This window comes from Scatophagus argus, chromosome 10 (genome assembly GCF_020382885.2).
Source record: "Scatophagus argus isolate fScaArg1 chromosome 10, fScaArg1.pri, whole genome shotgun sequence".
NCBI lineage: Eukaryota > Metazoa > Chordata > Actinopteri > Scatophagidae > Scatophagus > Scatophagus argus.
Genome location: NC_058502.1, coordinates 6,088,678 through 6,105,099, shown reverse-complemented (window position 1 = coordinate 6,105,099; position 16,422 = coordinate 6,088,678). Strand labels below are relative to the sequence as shown.

At 42.4% G+C, this 16,422-nt stretch overlaps 1 protein-coding gene across 1 annotated transcript in view; it reads left to right on the top strand.

The window, feature by feature from the left end:
* The window catches only part of camkmt (calmodulin-lysine N-methyltransferase), a 94,574-nt gene extending 86,552 nt beyond the window's left edge, over nt 1-8,022 (top strand). Inside the window, exon 11 of the mRNA XM_046402450.1 lies at nt 4,853-8,022. Coding sequence (XP_046258406.1) covers nt 4,853-4,951 — 99 coding nt within the window. The 3' untranslated portion in view covers nt 4,952-8,022. The remainder of the gene's footprint in view (nt 1-4,852) is intronic.
* The last annotated feature ends 8,400 nt before the right edge of the window (nt 8,023-16,422 follow it).

The following is a 16,422-nucleotide window of genomic DNA, read 5'->3' as shown; positions in this document are numbered from 1 at the left end:
ACAGTGGGTGGATCAGAACACAAGAAAAACGCATATCAGAACCGACAGTGGAACACACACTATGGATTTTTGTTCCCCGCGGCTTAAAGCAATCAAAGATGTCTCTGCCAAAAAGCAGAACATATAGCTACTAAAATGCCTAAAGTTTCTAATCCAATGGCACATAATGTTTCACCAAATTACCTTTTCACATTTGTGTTAATTTTTAAAAGCTGCCAAGAAATCTTGCATATTGTAGCAAATTGCCAAAAGTTGTCACGAATCTGTTAATTAGATAAGGAATTGGTGAAAATGTTTATAAGTAAACATAACAAAGAATAACAATAAATTGAGCCTGCCCATCTTTTCTTTTTTATTCTATAAAATGATTTTATTTTACTCACAAAGTAAAAAACAAACAAGGTACTAAATGGGGAAAAATGGAGCAGAGAGTATTTAGTGAGGAGGACTTAGAGGGAGGAGTAGGTTTACCAGTAGGCCACTACGTATGTGGGTGTCAGCAAGTCAATGAATTGGCAGAAATAAGTTGCAGAAATAAGGAGATTTCAGTATTACTGCATCATTTTATGGCAAAATTACATGTAAAATAATGAAGCCAATGTTCAAGTGAAGCTGGGATAGGCTCCAGCTCCCCCGCGACCCTGACGGATAAGCGGTATAGAAAATGGATGGATGGATGTTCAAGTGAATTAACTGCATTCTACTGTGAAGCCACAGTAGAATTGGAAACATTTGGAAACAGTTGGAAACATCAGCATGGACAGCAGAGCTTTGAAAACCCACGATCACATGATAAATTTTCATTAAGCCATGAATTGATAATGTTGGATTGGACTGAACTGAATAATACTGAATACTGAATCTTCCAGCACTGGTGTCAGGTGAGCAGCACACTCCAAAATCCAAACCTGTTGAAACTGCCACTCAGCTACGCAAAAATATATCATAGCTGGTTGAGTTTCCACATGTGTCATTTAATTCGACTTTACTTCTTCTTATGCTCCCATAGTAACTCAAAAGCTCCTCCATCTGGCACAGACGCTGTTGAGCAAACGTACCGCCGGTAGCTGCGAGTATACTGGCATCCCTCGCCGTGCCAGAGTCGGCACACGTCAGATTTGATTCTGTTTGGTATATGCTGCCTGTCCTAATGTTAGCTTTGTGTGGGTTAGTGTGAAAAAAGGGAGAGCAGGGAGTGGTTTTAGCAGTTCTTTACAAACCGTCTCTAGACCCCCAGCTCGCTACTCTGCAGTTTTCCAAATATACACACACTTTCGGCCTCTGACACAAACACACGCGAGGGACTGCAGACAGCAGGCAGGCCCGATGTGCGTCTAAGAAGTGTGTGTGTGTGTGTGTGTGTGTAAGACGTGTGCTGGGACGGGCAGACAGGGCTAGCGCGTTATCCTCTTATCCCCACTGTTGTGGAATAGAGAGGCAAGCAGCTGGAGGGACTGCAAGCAGCCTGATAATGCCAGCGCTATTTTCTAACCCGCCATCTTAATCTTGTTACTCAAATGGTTGTGAAGAGAGAGTCATGAATTTTAATTTCTCTCAAACACACACACATACATGCACATGCCAGAGTGTGTGTGCACATGTGTAGATCCCCCGTCTTTCTCACATGCATAAATAGTATCCCCACTGTGCCCATGCACTCACACTCTGTTCCCTGCCTCCTTCTTCTTTCTGTCTCCCTCCTTCCCTCTTTCTCCCCTCCTCTCAGCTGCCGGGCTCTACACCCCCCTCCCCACCATCTTCTCTGACATATCTTCCTTCACCCCTCTCCCCTCTCCCTCCCTCTGCTCCCCACTATCTTCCCATTTCCTACATCACGACCCACTTCTCTATTTATTCAAGCCTGTCCTTCTATCCCTTCCTCTACTCGTCTCTCCATCCACCCAATCCCTCATTCTCTGTTTCCTAATCCTGCCGAGGGAGACCCCAGACATCCGGTTCATCCGTTTCTGCCTTGCCTCAGAGCTCCCCTCCTCTTTCTTTTTCCACCTTGTTCAGTTTCTCTCTGGTCCACACAAGCAGGGCAAGAATAAGAGGAGGGGGGTTAAAAAAAAGATGGAGCAGAGAAATAGAGAGACACAATGAGCGAGAGAGAGAGGAAGCTGGGGCGAAAGTGGCAATAAAATAAATGACTTGCACATTAGAAAGGAAGAAAAAAAGAGAAAAGATTGTGGTTGGTGGTGGTGGTGCGGGGTGAGGTGGGGTGGGGGGGTTGAGAGCCGATTTAGCCAGCCACCCATGAAGCTGATTAGGCAGCCTGCGATCAGGAGGAACAGCTTTGCTTGTTAAACTTTTCACCTCTGCGAGCTCTTAGCCCTCACCGTGTTAAGGCCCCTCCCTCCCTCTTGGTCTCTCCATCCCTCCATCTATCGCTTCCTTGCTCCTTCCGCCTGGTAGAATTTGAATGTGAATGCTGGCTGTGGTCCCCATAGCAGGCTTAGCACAGGGGGCAGGCAGCTGCCCCTCCACGCCCAACCACCCACTGGGCCGGCTGCTCTCTCTCTCTCTCTCTCTGGGGGTCACTGGTTCAACCACAGGCCGGTGCCTGAAGGGGTGGCCCCAGGAAGATAACGTACATGAAGGGCACTGGGGGAGCAAGGGAGGGACCGAAGGGGAGCAGTTTGTTTATGTTTAATAAAAAGTAGAGGAAATAGAAAAAAAGGCGTAGGCACAATGAGGACAGATGGTGTAGAGGCGAACATCTCTCACTTCCTCGGGACAAGATGTGGAAAAAGGAGTGATGAGAGGTGTGACAAGGGACAGTGTGAAGCACAACCTCGACTAGTCTCGTTTTTTATCACACAAACATCCTGTTTTCTGGTTGGTTAACACAGAGCTCTGCTGATGAGGTCGCAGCAAAAGTGGAGACAGTTTGAAGTTTTAGCTGGATTATAAAATTTATTTTTCTTTAAATCATGGAATGGTAGTTTAAAGTCCCTTTAAAGCTCTTTGGTGAACACCTGTTGTTTTTAAATCTGCTCTAAAAATGTATTTAGCTTCTTTGCTGGGATCTGCTTTAGCATCCTGTGTCAGCTCAGTGGTTTCATTGAAATGTATGGGAGACTTTCATGCACTGCTAACGTCAGCCTGAACACAGCTTAAAACAGCCAAACACCCAAGTGAAGCTTGAAATACTCCACCATCAGGAGCACCTGCACAGACACACTCTATACTGTGTGTTACATGCATTTAAAACTGCATGCAGTTGTCCTGTTAACTAATTGTAGTGTATGTGTCTTAAAGCAGATGAAAAACAAAATTAACCACAGTCACTTACATGAAGGAGTAAAACTTACAGCAACAAAACAGCGAAAAGTTCAAATTAACAATTAGATTTTGTAGCTTTTTTTAAAGAACATAAAAGAACAACTGCAACCCACAACATCACGATTTCCATGAGTGACAACAAATAGCTTAATATGTCGGGAAGGCAACACACACTCAGCGGTTGAGTTTGTAACGTGAGCAGGTTTGAGGATGGATGAGCACTTGCTCAGCGCCTACATGCCGCTGACGGGGGTGAACTGTGGGTCAGTCTGTGTTTCTGTTTGTTGTGAGGAAACCTTTCCACACAGCTCTGTCCTGTCCTGGTCTCACCACACACATGCACACACACTCAGAAAATCACACACACTCCCACATGAGGAGACCCACTAAACTCACTTTCCTAAGTCTCTGATCATTTGTCCAGACGCTGAGCGAGCTGATTAGCTGGTGCAAACCCAAACTGCCAAGTCTGCTTAAAAGGGCACCGAGTGGACACGACGTGGGCACCCCACAAAGCCGCGTGTGTGTCGGAGAGTGAGAGTGTATGAACAGTTCGTTAGCTGATCGGTTGACGGAAGATTTATCAGAAACTACTTTGATGGTCAGTTGTTGTTTTTCAGGTAAAAATATTAAGTTATTAAGTTGCTTATCACAGTGAGCTGAATATCTTTGGGTTTGGGCATTTCATTTATGTATATTTTTTAAGGACATTTTTGTAAGTTTTTCATCTTTTTAAGATAAAATAAATACTTAATCAACCAAGAACACAACTGACTACTTAATTTACAATTATATTATAGTAATCATAATGTAATAAATGTTTAAACATTAATGCACATATCACTGCAGTTTCATGTGGCATACTAAGCCACTGGAATTAATGATAGCTAACAAATTAGTTTTTACAATATTATTGTGCATAAAAATCCTTAAGAATTTGACGCTACTTCACTGCTACTATGTTTCTGCAGTAGTAATATTTCTTCCCATGCCTGTTTAAAGTGAAAAGTGAAGCTGAAGTTGCATTTTCTTTCATTATTAGTTTTTGTCTTTAGTTGTTTCAATTCTTTAAAATATGTATCCGGCAGCCTGTGCAGCTTCAACATTATCTGCCTTGGAGCTCCATTACAATACTGTTATTGCGCCTTGTCTTGTTTCAAATTGTCATGGTGCAATGCAAGTATGATATTCTAGATATTCTAGGGATTTCAAATTAGAGGTTCACAGAGAACAAAAATATCATTAAAGGAAATTTTTGAGCATTTAAATTCTGAGTACCGTAATATTTGCCTAAATTCCCATAGCAGAGAGTGGGGAGGTGACAGGGATCGAGGGAAGAAGGATTAGAGATGACTTGCAACAAAGGGCTCAAATGGACACTGTGATGATTAGATAGAAGAAAAGACGCCCTGATATTTTGATAGAAGTTCTCAAAATCAACTTAATCAACTTAAAAATATTGATGAAATTAGAGAAAACATTCTGCCATGTTAAAATGTTGTTTAAAACTTTCCACATGATTTCTAGTGCCTGTTGCTGATTGCTTTTCGTGTGGTGTACTTTTCAGATGCTGAGACAGGGAAAAGAAGCATACGATGAGAACATCCACTACCCTCTGCTCATCACCTTGACCAAAGGACCTCAGCCTGTCAGCCACACTCAGTAAACCAAAACAAGTGAGGACTCAGCTCAACACGATTCCACTCGACAATCCTTTTGGATAATTGAGACGGACTGATGCCACAGAGTCATGTTAACAGTATGATCCACAGGCGCGGAGGAGGAATTGCGCTGAAAGAGCAGTGTTAGAATACAGTAGGGTAGAGTTTGTGTCGGAGTTAAGTGAAACTGGCACAGAGAGCAAATCAAGTTGTCATATATGTCATATTTGAGACATTTTTCATATTGATACCAGCCACCGTCAGATGCTGTACAGCTCTGGACATTATTTGAGTGTGCGTGTTTTGTAGTGTGAGGTGTTGGTGATTCATAACCTCATTTTCAAAGCAAAGGGGACAGAGAAAGAAAAGCAGTGGTCAGATATGTTTTGATCGAGTACAGTGTGTTTCGAGCGTCTGTCGTATGCCAAGTAACTGCTGTCGGTCTCCGAAACAGTCACTGGGTCACTCAGCCCTTTAATCAGCCAATCTAATATTTAATCACTAATCAGCCGGTCACTCATCCCTTAGGTTAGTCGGCCACCCCTTAACATGAACCACCTTGCTGACCGGTCGGGTGACCATTCACTCATTCACTCATCCAATATGATTATCCGGTCGACATTAAAGCTGAACAAGCCAGTCAGTTGTTTGGTCGGTTAACTAGCTGTTCAGTTAGTCATGTGGACTTTTTCCCTGTCAGTCCTGCTGTAGGTGTTAGTCATTCATTCAGTTGGTCCTCTTTAACCACTAAGTATTAACCTATGCACTGTGGTTCTGGCCCCGGCATGGAGACCAGCTCTAATTTATTAACTATCACAGACTGTGGCGCAGCTCAGTCTCCTGTGTGTTTCCTTTATTTCTCTTTGTTCCCTTCTTCCCCTGCTTTAATTTCTTCTGATACAACTCATTCATTCCAGTCAGAGGTCAGCATTAATAACTTCTTTTGTGCGCTACTTACAGCAGTGCATTAACACATTAAAGTCCTTTCAGACTAAAGAGCAATTTTTGCAGCCCAGGAGTTACAGCTAGCGTATTCAACATCGCCATGGATACAAGTAGTCCATTGTGCATCACTGCGCCGATGTTCTGTTTGAACTGTACAACCTGTTCTGATGCTACAGTTCCAACAATGTAACTCCCAACTCTTGCTTTATTGTTAGTTTTTAAAAAAGTGTCCACTAATTAAATTCCCAAACAGCCACGCAGAATTCAGCCCCACTGTGGCCACCGTCATGATTCCTCCAGGTTGCGTTGACATCGCTGGATTTCGACATATTTGGCGACACAATCGGAGCTGGGGAGTTCGTTTGAGTCACCAGTCTAAGCCTTCGTCACTTCATCCACTAACATGTAGGGCTTCAAAATGAATTAAAGCGAGTCAACTGCTTTGGCAGCAATCAGATCATGGCAGCTTCTAAACGCTACTAAAAGCTTCTCGTCTGGACCCACCTTCGGGAAATGTGTGTGTCTACAGAGAGGCACACACACACAGAGAATACATGTACATGCGAAATGAATCCTGCTACTCCAATAGGAACAGATAAAAAGAAACAGGATTTCTTTGCAGCAGTTTTTCCTTTTTCCTGTCTCTGGAGTACAACATGTACCTTTGAATGTATGTACTGCCAACATGTATTTAATGGTGTGTTCATTTCTTGTTGATGTAGTCAGTTGCATATATGGCAGTTATATTTTTCTGTTTGTTTGTTACCTACCTGACTAAGTCCATGAAGCAGGAGAGAAACGCGGCTGCTGCTGTTTCTTTCTGCGCACTATTCAGAAAATAGAAAAATGGCATGTTGTACTCAGTAAGTGAAATCACTAAAGTGCAGCCTGTCTGTTACTGCAGTGACCATAAATGAGCTGCAAACATATTTTCAGTGCGCATGTGAAACACACACACGTGCACAAAAATATCTGCAAAACAAGCAACATCCACATCCAGTGGACATCCAGTGTTAGAACACAATTTCAGATTGACCAAATATGTGCAGCCATAGTTTTTGAAATTTACTCAAAATCTCCTCAAAGCTTCAAGAGCAAAAACCTCCTCACACTGAGACTACACTCCTCTGATTTCTGCTGGCATTTTTTTCTATCATCACGATTAACTGTTTCACTCAGGTCTTTTCCCGTGCACTCAGCTGTTTCTTGTGGTATTAAAGAAACGGCAGGTGTCAGCGGGTCACTCAAGCCTAAAGTTGTACCTATCACTAGTAAACTGTTTCCATATTTCACTGTGATCCACTGCTGTATGCAACAGCCGAGAAGGTATGCAGTATCTCTCAGCGGCTGCTGTTTGCATTCGTCATGCTGAAAAAAATAATCCACCTTCAGAAATAAGAAAGTATTCCCTGTGTGTAACTGCTCAGAAAAGAAAATTAAGCCACTTTTTATCAGCGGTCTCATTGCTTTGAGGACTTAAATTGCAAAAGTTCAAAAGTACATTTAATTACATTTTTATCTGTAAAACGGTTTGCTGTGTACCTTTGATATCTGTGTGCTAACACAGCAACACGATCCCATCTGTGACTGCGTTTGGTGACTTCATCCCTGACTAGTGTGACATCACCACCACAAACAGTGATGTCATCATATAACACAACTGTTTACTGTGTACAACATCACTGCCTCTATTTGTTTTTTTGGGGGGGAGGGGTGTTCACCTGGTGCACCCACAGTCACTGCATCACTGCTGTGATGTCACGGTTTCACACGTGATGCCATCACTTCTTGTTGTGTTATTCGTGCTGTATGCCAGAACACGTTTCACTGTGACATTGAAAGACTGTCAAGGAACCACTCGAAGTCAGCATTTTTCTGAGATGTTTGTGTTGTCTTTGTTTGGATTTTCTGAGTAATAACATTAATGATAAGAAAGCTGCTGTAGAGAGGAGAGTCTGTGTTGCACCTCAGAATTACTTTGGGAAAACATCACACACAAATGCTGTATTTTCACAGACTGATGTCACTGTGTTGCGAGATGTCTCAGCTGGGCTGTTATTTTGCTTATCAAATAGAATTCTTTGAATTGTTCACTTACTAATCCAGATCAGTTTTTAAGTTGGATCTACTTTTCTCAGTTTAGGCCTTTTTTCTGACTCTCATACTTTTTTTAATTCTATTTCAACCACCAAAAACAAAAGTTCGAGAAAATTCTACAATTTGAAGCTGCTACTGCACCGCCTTGCTATGTAGGAACACCGAATATTTTCCAAAATATTGATGTACAATTATCATGTAATCTCCTGTAGGCCATATTTCAGTCAAATATTTCAACTTCAATGGGAAAATGACTTCATGTAGTGAGTTTTTCTGCTCAGTGTATTAAATCCTCTTTGCTCTACTGTAATTGGTGGGTTCAGTGTTGTACTTTGCAGTCTAAAGGTGGGTGACTTTTGAGAACGAATAAAAATCAGCACATTTTCTTCAAGAAATTTGGAATTTGGGATTTAATTCTCTTTTCGTCTTTTACAAAATGTAAAATGTCATATTGTCAAAAACATCAAAATGCCAAAATCATATTGTTGTACCAAAATAAACATTTTAAAAATTAAAACTTTACTTTCTATCACCTAGTAAATGTCTATGGATTTTCAGATTGTATGCATGCATTATTAAAAATCAAGTGTTAAATGTCCACAGATGTAATAAGTTTCCTTCAGGCCCAGATCGGTGGTGGCCTGTGTTTCAAACACAATGGCCTCCTGCAGGCTAAGCTGGTGCCAGACAAGGTAACACACACACACACACACACACACACACACACACACACACACATATCAAGCCCAGTCAACAATCTACCCCTCCACAGGAAGAAAAGAGAGAGGGATAAAGAAGGGAGGGAAGGCAGTACACAGCAGCTAATCCTGCAGGCTCACTCTTCTGTTTATCAGTCAGAAGGAGGGAGGGAGAGTTAGCTTAAAGGGAGGGACCAGCGAGGCCTCCTGATCTGTCTTTTGATATTTTAAAGAGTCTGTTCTCTCCTCCCCGACACTCTGCTGGAAAGACAGAGAGAAGAGACAGAAAAAAAGATACAGATAGAAGCAAAAACAGGGAGACAAAGGCTGAAAAAGACAAGAGGGCCAGAGAAGGAGAGAAAAGAAATGGGACAAGCCACCCTCGATGCCTGGAAGGAAAGGGGAAGTGAGACAGCTGGAAATGAGGTGAAAGTAGATCGAAACAGCGGGGAAAAGCTTCAGCCATGAAAGAAAAGAGAAACTGACTGAGACAGTGAGATTGACTGGCCAAGTGAGTGATCGAACAGAGAAAAAGAGAGAGACAGAGTGCTCCCGGCTCGACACAAGGGCCCCATTAACTTGACCACTTGCCCTTTGCACACAAAGGCAGGGCCGGCCCACCGCCCCTCCCACCCAATTATCCACGATTAGGCTCAGTGCACTGTGTCAAGATGGAGAGGGAAGGAAAAGAGGAGAGGGGAAGAAAGGCAAGCACAGGGAGGAGAAAGAAGGGGACAGAGGGAGTGAGAGAAAGACAGCAAGGACTGGAAGAACTGAGAGCTGGATGATGAAGGATGAGAAAACTGTTGTTAACATGGAAGGATCACCCGTAAACCCCCACTACTCTGACTTGCAGCTTATCTGCATTTGCTTGAACGTTTGTCTTTGCAGTGTGATTTTATCCATGTTGTGTGTGTCGTCAAGTTGGTGTTTGCTTTATTCGCAGATTGTTTCCAAATGAAATATATCCATTTCAGAAGAGTAAAAAACCTCTTCCTGAGTTTCTCAGATTCTCTGTAATTAATTTTATGGGCAACTTAGGGGGAGCAAAATACGCATACAAACACGAGAATAACATAACTGTCTTATAAAGTTGGCATGTTGAAAGTTTACAGTGCCCTATCCACTCATCCATGTGACTTGGAGCAACATTAACTGTAATTTGAAATCATGTTTTCTATCCGTAAGACCAAAATTAAGTCCAGTATTTGTGCTCCTTTTAACTCTGGTTTGGTGTCTGCCAACTCCTGAGAAAGAGAATAGCTGACTCTCCATCAGATAAATACTCCACTATGTTCACCAGCTTGTTAACTTTGTCTGTTGTTTGGTGCTGAGACGTTAATAGAGCTAAGGGGGACTGCAGGGTGATAATTCAATCCCTTTCACATTCAGTGATGGAAAAAGTGTTCTTATCCTTTACTTAAGTAAACTTAATAATTCCATACTGTGAAAATATCCCACTACAAGTAAACATCCTGCATTCAGAACCTTACTTAAGTAAAAGTAAGTGTTATCAGCAAAATGTACTTAAAGTATCACTTCAAGTGTCACTGTTAAATCTGATTAATATCTGATTAATGTCACTGCTGCATTAATGTTGCATTTTACTGCTGAAGGTCTTCGAGGTTGATCATGTCTCTGTCGCGCCACAGTCCTGTATCAGCAAACTTTTTCATCTTTTCATGTGCCCTGTTTTCAGCTTTATGATGATCCATTTTACAGCTCCTCTAAGAGGGTTTTAGGTAGTAGAATTTTAAACACATAAAGGATCATTCTTGGTTTTCATTGGTCAAACAGGAAGGGTATGAAAAACATTAATCTGAAATGTAACTACTAACTAAGCTTCATACACATATCTGCGTACGTGATAGGATCCACTCATGTGTACATGAGTACACAAACCATCCTCACCACACACACACACCGTAGGCTCAGCTGCCGTCCAGCCATGTTGTGTTTTGTTGTGCTTTGTTGATATTCTGCCGCTAGCTAGCTGGCCTCCCCAGAGCACACTACTACTGACGGCAAACACACACACACACACACACGTATATACTGTATGGCTATGCAGCTTCTGTCTTCACTTAAACTGTTTTTTATACCACAATTCCTGCAGCTCTCCTGAAGTCTTTGCAAAACTCAATTTTCATTTGTGAAGTACAAGGTGAGAGAAGGTATTGTTTAATTTGATCTGTAGGCTGAGCGAGTCAACTGGTTTTATTAAGCCACACATTTAATTTGATTTAATTTGACAACACTGACAATTCTCATACACTTGTTTTAGGTTTTTTATGAGTAGTAGTAGCTCATAATACACTTTATATGTATTTTAGGTTTTTTTTCCCTTTTTGTCTGTATTGAAAACGTCCTCGAATTCATGACATTGTGCGGACAGTATATTAAAACGTGCACACACACTTTTTCCTCACACACTCACCAAGATACAGATGGTGCGTGCCAGGTGGGCTCAGGTGGTCAACCCCGCCTGACCGTTTGACCTGCACTCTGACAACCACAACCGTGGCCTGGAATGAGTCTGATGTATCACTGCATGTGCTGTTTGTGTGAGTTCGCAGTGTGTGCGTCTGACAGACCAACATGTTCACACGTCCCCTGCTCTGTTCTGCACCCACCCCTCTCTCACCACTTTGTCCATCGCCCAAACTCTCTCAAAACCTTTCAAGCCTTTTCCTCTCTCTTCTCCTACTCACGGCAAATTGAGGAGGGCTTTTTAAATGATCCGCTCATTATTGATAGTGGAGTCACTTCGGTTTTTCAGCTCCGTCTGCTTGCCTTCCTGTCGTCCCCACCACCACCACCACCACCACCTTATCTCTCCCTGTTTTTTAAGGGGCTTTTTCTGCTTGTCCCTCGGCCCCCCCTTCACCCGCACCCCCTCCTATTCCTCCCTCCAGAATGGCTTTTTGGTCCGTTTGTTTGTGTTCAAGAAGTGGAATGCAGCAAAGTCCCTGAGAGCATTTTTTTTCTTCCTTTTTTTAAAATTTAGAAAGCCATCGAGTATGAGTTGACATGGCAGAGTGGGAGCTCTGAGCCCCCCCCCCCCCCTCCCCCAAACACACACACACACACCGCATTCACAATCCTCACTGTGCACACCTGATGCTGGCCTTGATGACAATAATGTTTTCCATTACAGGAGAAGGAATTGGGAAATATGTGAAGGTGGAATTCTGTGGTATTAATGCAGTCACCTGGAGCAGGGTTGAATAAGAAACTGTCTGTACAGAGTGGGAAACGTGTTTATTATTGTGTATCTTTAAAAAACGCTTTTTCAGCTTGTGGAAACGTTTAACAGATGTAAAATCACAAAATCAATCTGTTCTTTCAGAGGCTCGCTTGGCTCTGTAGACTGCTTGTATTTATCCCCATTTACCTGTTCAGCCCCTCCATCTTTAATACCCATTAAACCTCTCCATCTGAATAGGCATGAGGCCAAGTTCACTGATGGACTTATTTGCTGACTGACTGTAGCAAGCTGAGGTCACTCTGAGGGATGGCAGTATGCATGCGCGCACACACATATTCACACAGTATAGTAATGCTTGCACATTAGCTTATAGCAACAGTCTGCTAATTAAGGGATCTGTGCTGTTGACGAAAGTACTCAACTTATCACTGATTAGGTTAGGCTGGGTGGAAGCGAGAGAAACGGAGAGAGAGAAAGAAGGAAAAAGACTGTGAGACATATAGAAGCACACAAGTGGTTTGTATTGTTTGAGAGTCCTTCCTATAAATGTTGACAGTCTCTTGTGGCAGTGTTTACCCAGCTTTTTAATGGCAGAGGGCCGACATTAGCCACTGTAGGCGCCGCGCTGAATTAACACCTGCCTCTCTGCATACAAGCAGCTCCTTTCTTTGCTATTGTCTGTCTGTGACTTTGCCAGTCAGTTAATCAGCGAGGCCATCAATCAGTCTGTGAAACGGCTGGTTTGTCAGCGGGCTGCCAAATCTTTACATTTAGTGATTAAGACAAATAATTAGTAAATTCAGTAGCCAAAAAAGCAGTCAGTTGAATTGCTCTTTTCGTAGGATTGTGAACAATTGATTAAAAAAAAAAAAAACAAATAAACAAAAAAACTCACAGCACTGAGTGGACTCAACAATATGTCAATATGTCAGTTTCAAAGATTTTGGTCTTTTTTTTGGTGTTAGTTATATCGAGAAATGTTAATAGGTGTGTTTTCAGACCTCATGTCACCTGTGTAAGGTCAGTCACATGGCAGCTTCAGCAATTGTAGTCATTTGTGTATATTTTTGTTCACTCAACATACATTACTCTGTGTCATGCACTCATTAGAGACCAGTCCTGTGAGTTTGAAGAAAACAAATCTGCTGTGAAAATTAATTAGAGGCAACTTCAGTGACTTTTTTTTTGTCCATTTAAACATGAATGGCACCAGTCAGTCACACTTTAAATCTCTCCAAACCTTTATTTATGATTTATTACCTTCCTGTGTACCCAGTTTTTCTGTCTACCTCCTCACCTTGTTCTCATACCATCTCTCCATCTATTTTTCTCCTCCTCCCTCCTCCCTCCCTCCCTCTTCTCTTTGGCCAATGTGGTCACCAGGGCAACAGCTCTAACCTGCCGACCCATGTTCCCGTGGGCCAGGGGGCCATTAGGGGCCAGTCAACAAGCCTCTCTTCCCGCCACAAGTGGCGATGGCGGGATGGAGAGGGTCCTCGTCTCTGCTTTGAAGGTCAACGAGGCCGCAGCCCGGCACTCTGCCAGTGACTCCTGCCATCACCCCCCCACCCCACCACCCCACACCAGACCTGCACAGCAGAGTGCAGCTTCGGAACGAAGGTCCAATTCAACCACACGCACATACAACCATTGTTACAAGTCCCAGGTTTGAGTGCATATGCTGGATTTAACAGGGAGTTACTGCTACACTTTTAGCCCATCCATCCAGTGATAAAATCAGTCAGATATTTCAATATATCCTTTTTTTTGGTCTATCTCCAGGTGTAGTCTGACCAGTATGCTTTAAAAAGGTTGGGTATTATATGAACATTTACTCCACTCATGGGAAAAAATGAACAGACAGTATTTAAAAGTATCACTATAACTTTACTATAGACCAGTGGGGTATAAGATTTTTGGTTTGTATCCCGTTAACATTGAGTGATGACCACTTGTGACCCCTTGCTTCAAGTTTAATAATATGAGTAGTGAGTTGCACAAAAAAATGATTTTCTGTTCTCACATTCATACATTTGTGTAATTTTTAGAGGCTTGAAGTGGTAAAACTATCTGCTATTGAAAAAGAAAAAAAGGAATGATTAGAGATCTCCGAAAAAAGGCAAGATAATTTAAAAATCTGATTTATCTTCCAAATTTTTTCAGAACTGTCATAGACTGTAGACATACTGTATTTTCAACACGCAGTTTATTTTATTAGCTATATTGTAATTTTTTGCAAAGTGTACTCTTCTCTCTGTGTGTGTGTGTGTGTGTGTGTGAGAAAGAGAGAGAGGAGTTTGCATTAAAAGTGAAATTAGATCAAACAAAAGTCAACAGAATTTCAGATTTAAACCACTGAATCAATCTACTTCACAGTCTTCTTCTATGGCAGCTCACAGAGTGGCGTGCACCTGTTCCAAACAATTTTATGGCTATTCTGTTTGGGGGAAGTAAATACTCCAGTAGCCACTTGTCTGCCTCCTTAGGGGGAAATGTACATAGATTATGTCCACACTAATCCACCTGCAACAAAAAGCCATTTTGCTTCAATACAGCGGTTGGGTGAGGGTTTCAGCAGATACACTCATCTTTACCAACACACACTTGCCCACACACACACACATTTCCCCCGTCCATATGTGCACAAGGACGTTGGTGCAATTAACCTTTAGCTGATTCAGTCCAAGTACTCTGTTTGATTGAATAGAGCTGGAGTGTTCCCTAAGCCATAACCACAACCTCATGCGAGTGAGTGGGAGAGTGATTGAGAGAATTCGTGCCTCTCTTTCTCTCTCTCTCTCTCTCTCTCTCGCTATGTGTGTGTGCGTGTGTGTGTATGCACATGCACATTTCTTAGATACTGAATGCCGAACCTTATTTAGTATGGGAGGAAGCCTACTTCATAGTGTTCTGATGAATATGTCTATGCCCACAAATGTATGTGAGTGTGTGTCTGTGTGTGTATGTTTGCCTCTGACTTGCCATAAGTGCAGCCACTTCTCCAGCCAATGAGTTCAGTGTTATGGCCTGAGTTTATCCTGCAGAAGGAGCATCCTCTGCTCCAGCTTCAGTCTAGCCTGTGGCCCTGGCAGACTGTCATCTGCTGAGAGTCTACTAGCCTTGAGTTCTCTTTTTGTTGTTGGCTCCAATGAACTGAGCTAAGTATGTGCTGAAAATATTGGAAGCCCACAAAATATTGGCATGATTCAGGAGAGCCAGCTTATTGTTGGCCTGCATGTGTACATGCACACTCAGTTTCTTTTTTATTGAGTTTCTCATTGCGTTGGTTCTTTTTACTTGTATCATATCCGTACCTACCTGTGCATCTCCTCGATGAATGTGAAAAAAAAGACAGCCTCACCTGGATCTCAGCCATGCAAGTGAGTGAGCCATTTATCTGTAGTGCAGTTTGTGCCCTTCGGGTGCCAGCTGATTTAAACAAGTGCCCAGCTTTAGAGGGAAAAGATGAGTGCTTTGCTTGTTGCAGTTGCAGGCCGGATTCCCCTGCGGTTTTGCTCTGCCAACAGGCTTTAATAGGAACCGAGAGTGCCGACTCCTGCTCGCTTGTGTCACCAGACAAAAATGCACATTTGTCCCACTCAAGTTTTAATAGGTTATCAAGTCACAGCTTCCTAATTCCCAAGGTGACGTTTTCTCATTTCTTGTTTTGTCCAATTAACAGTTCAAAACCCAAAGATTGACTGATTTCAGTTGGTGAGCCTCCTAATTTTTAATGTAAAACTTCAGTGTCTACAGCTGTGCCTTGGCATTAGATCTGCTTCTGTTTATAATAACAAAATAATGGGTAGTGTTTCTATCTTTGAATTCTTGTGTGCATATCCTATTGTCTCTGCTGTACGTTATACACGTTTCCCTTTGTAAATATGTGTACGTGTATCTGTGCATGTGTCAGTATGAATATGTCTATGTGCATGTGCCTGCATGCATGTGACTATGTGCTACTGTATACTCCTGTCTTCCCTGCCGCGTAGCCTTGCTATAATGTGGCTGTGCTAGCTTAGAGTCATGCAGCGTGCTGTTGTGTGCTACTAACTCACACAGCTCTATTAATTAGCTGTTTGATGCTGTTAATTGGGCTCCCACTGCTGCACTAATTGATAACGCCATTGCCATTGACAACACGAAATACAAACACAGAGAAGTCTCTTGCCGACAACCTATTCAAGCACCAGAGAGTGAGAGTGGGTTGGATGAAAAGCAGGAGGAAGTGAAGGATGAGAGTCAGCGGCAAAAGGCCTTGGAAGGAGAGAAAAGAGAGACAAAGAGAGCTAAGATGGGGGGAAGGTGGGGGGAGTCAAAAAGGGGCAAGATGTTAGAGTTTTTCTATGTTTTACAATGCAACTTGCAAGTTATTCTACATATTGATTACTGTTTTGGTATTCGCAACTTGTGGCTAACTCTCACAAACAACAGTCTGTGTTTAGGTTTCCGTTGGATGAAAATGTAAATGCAATCTCATGTGTCAACACTCGGTAATAGCAATATCATCTTTCTGTTGCTCTGTGAT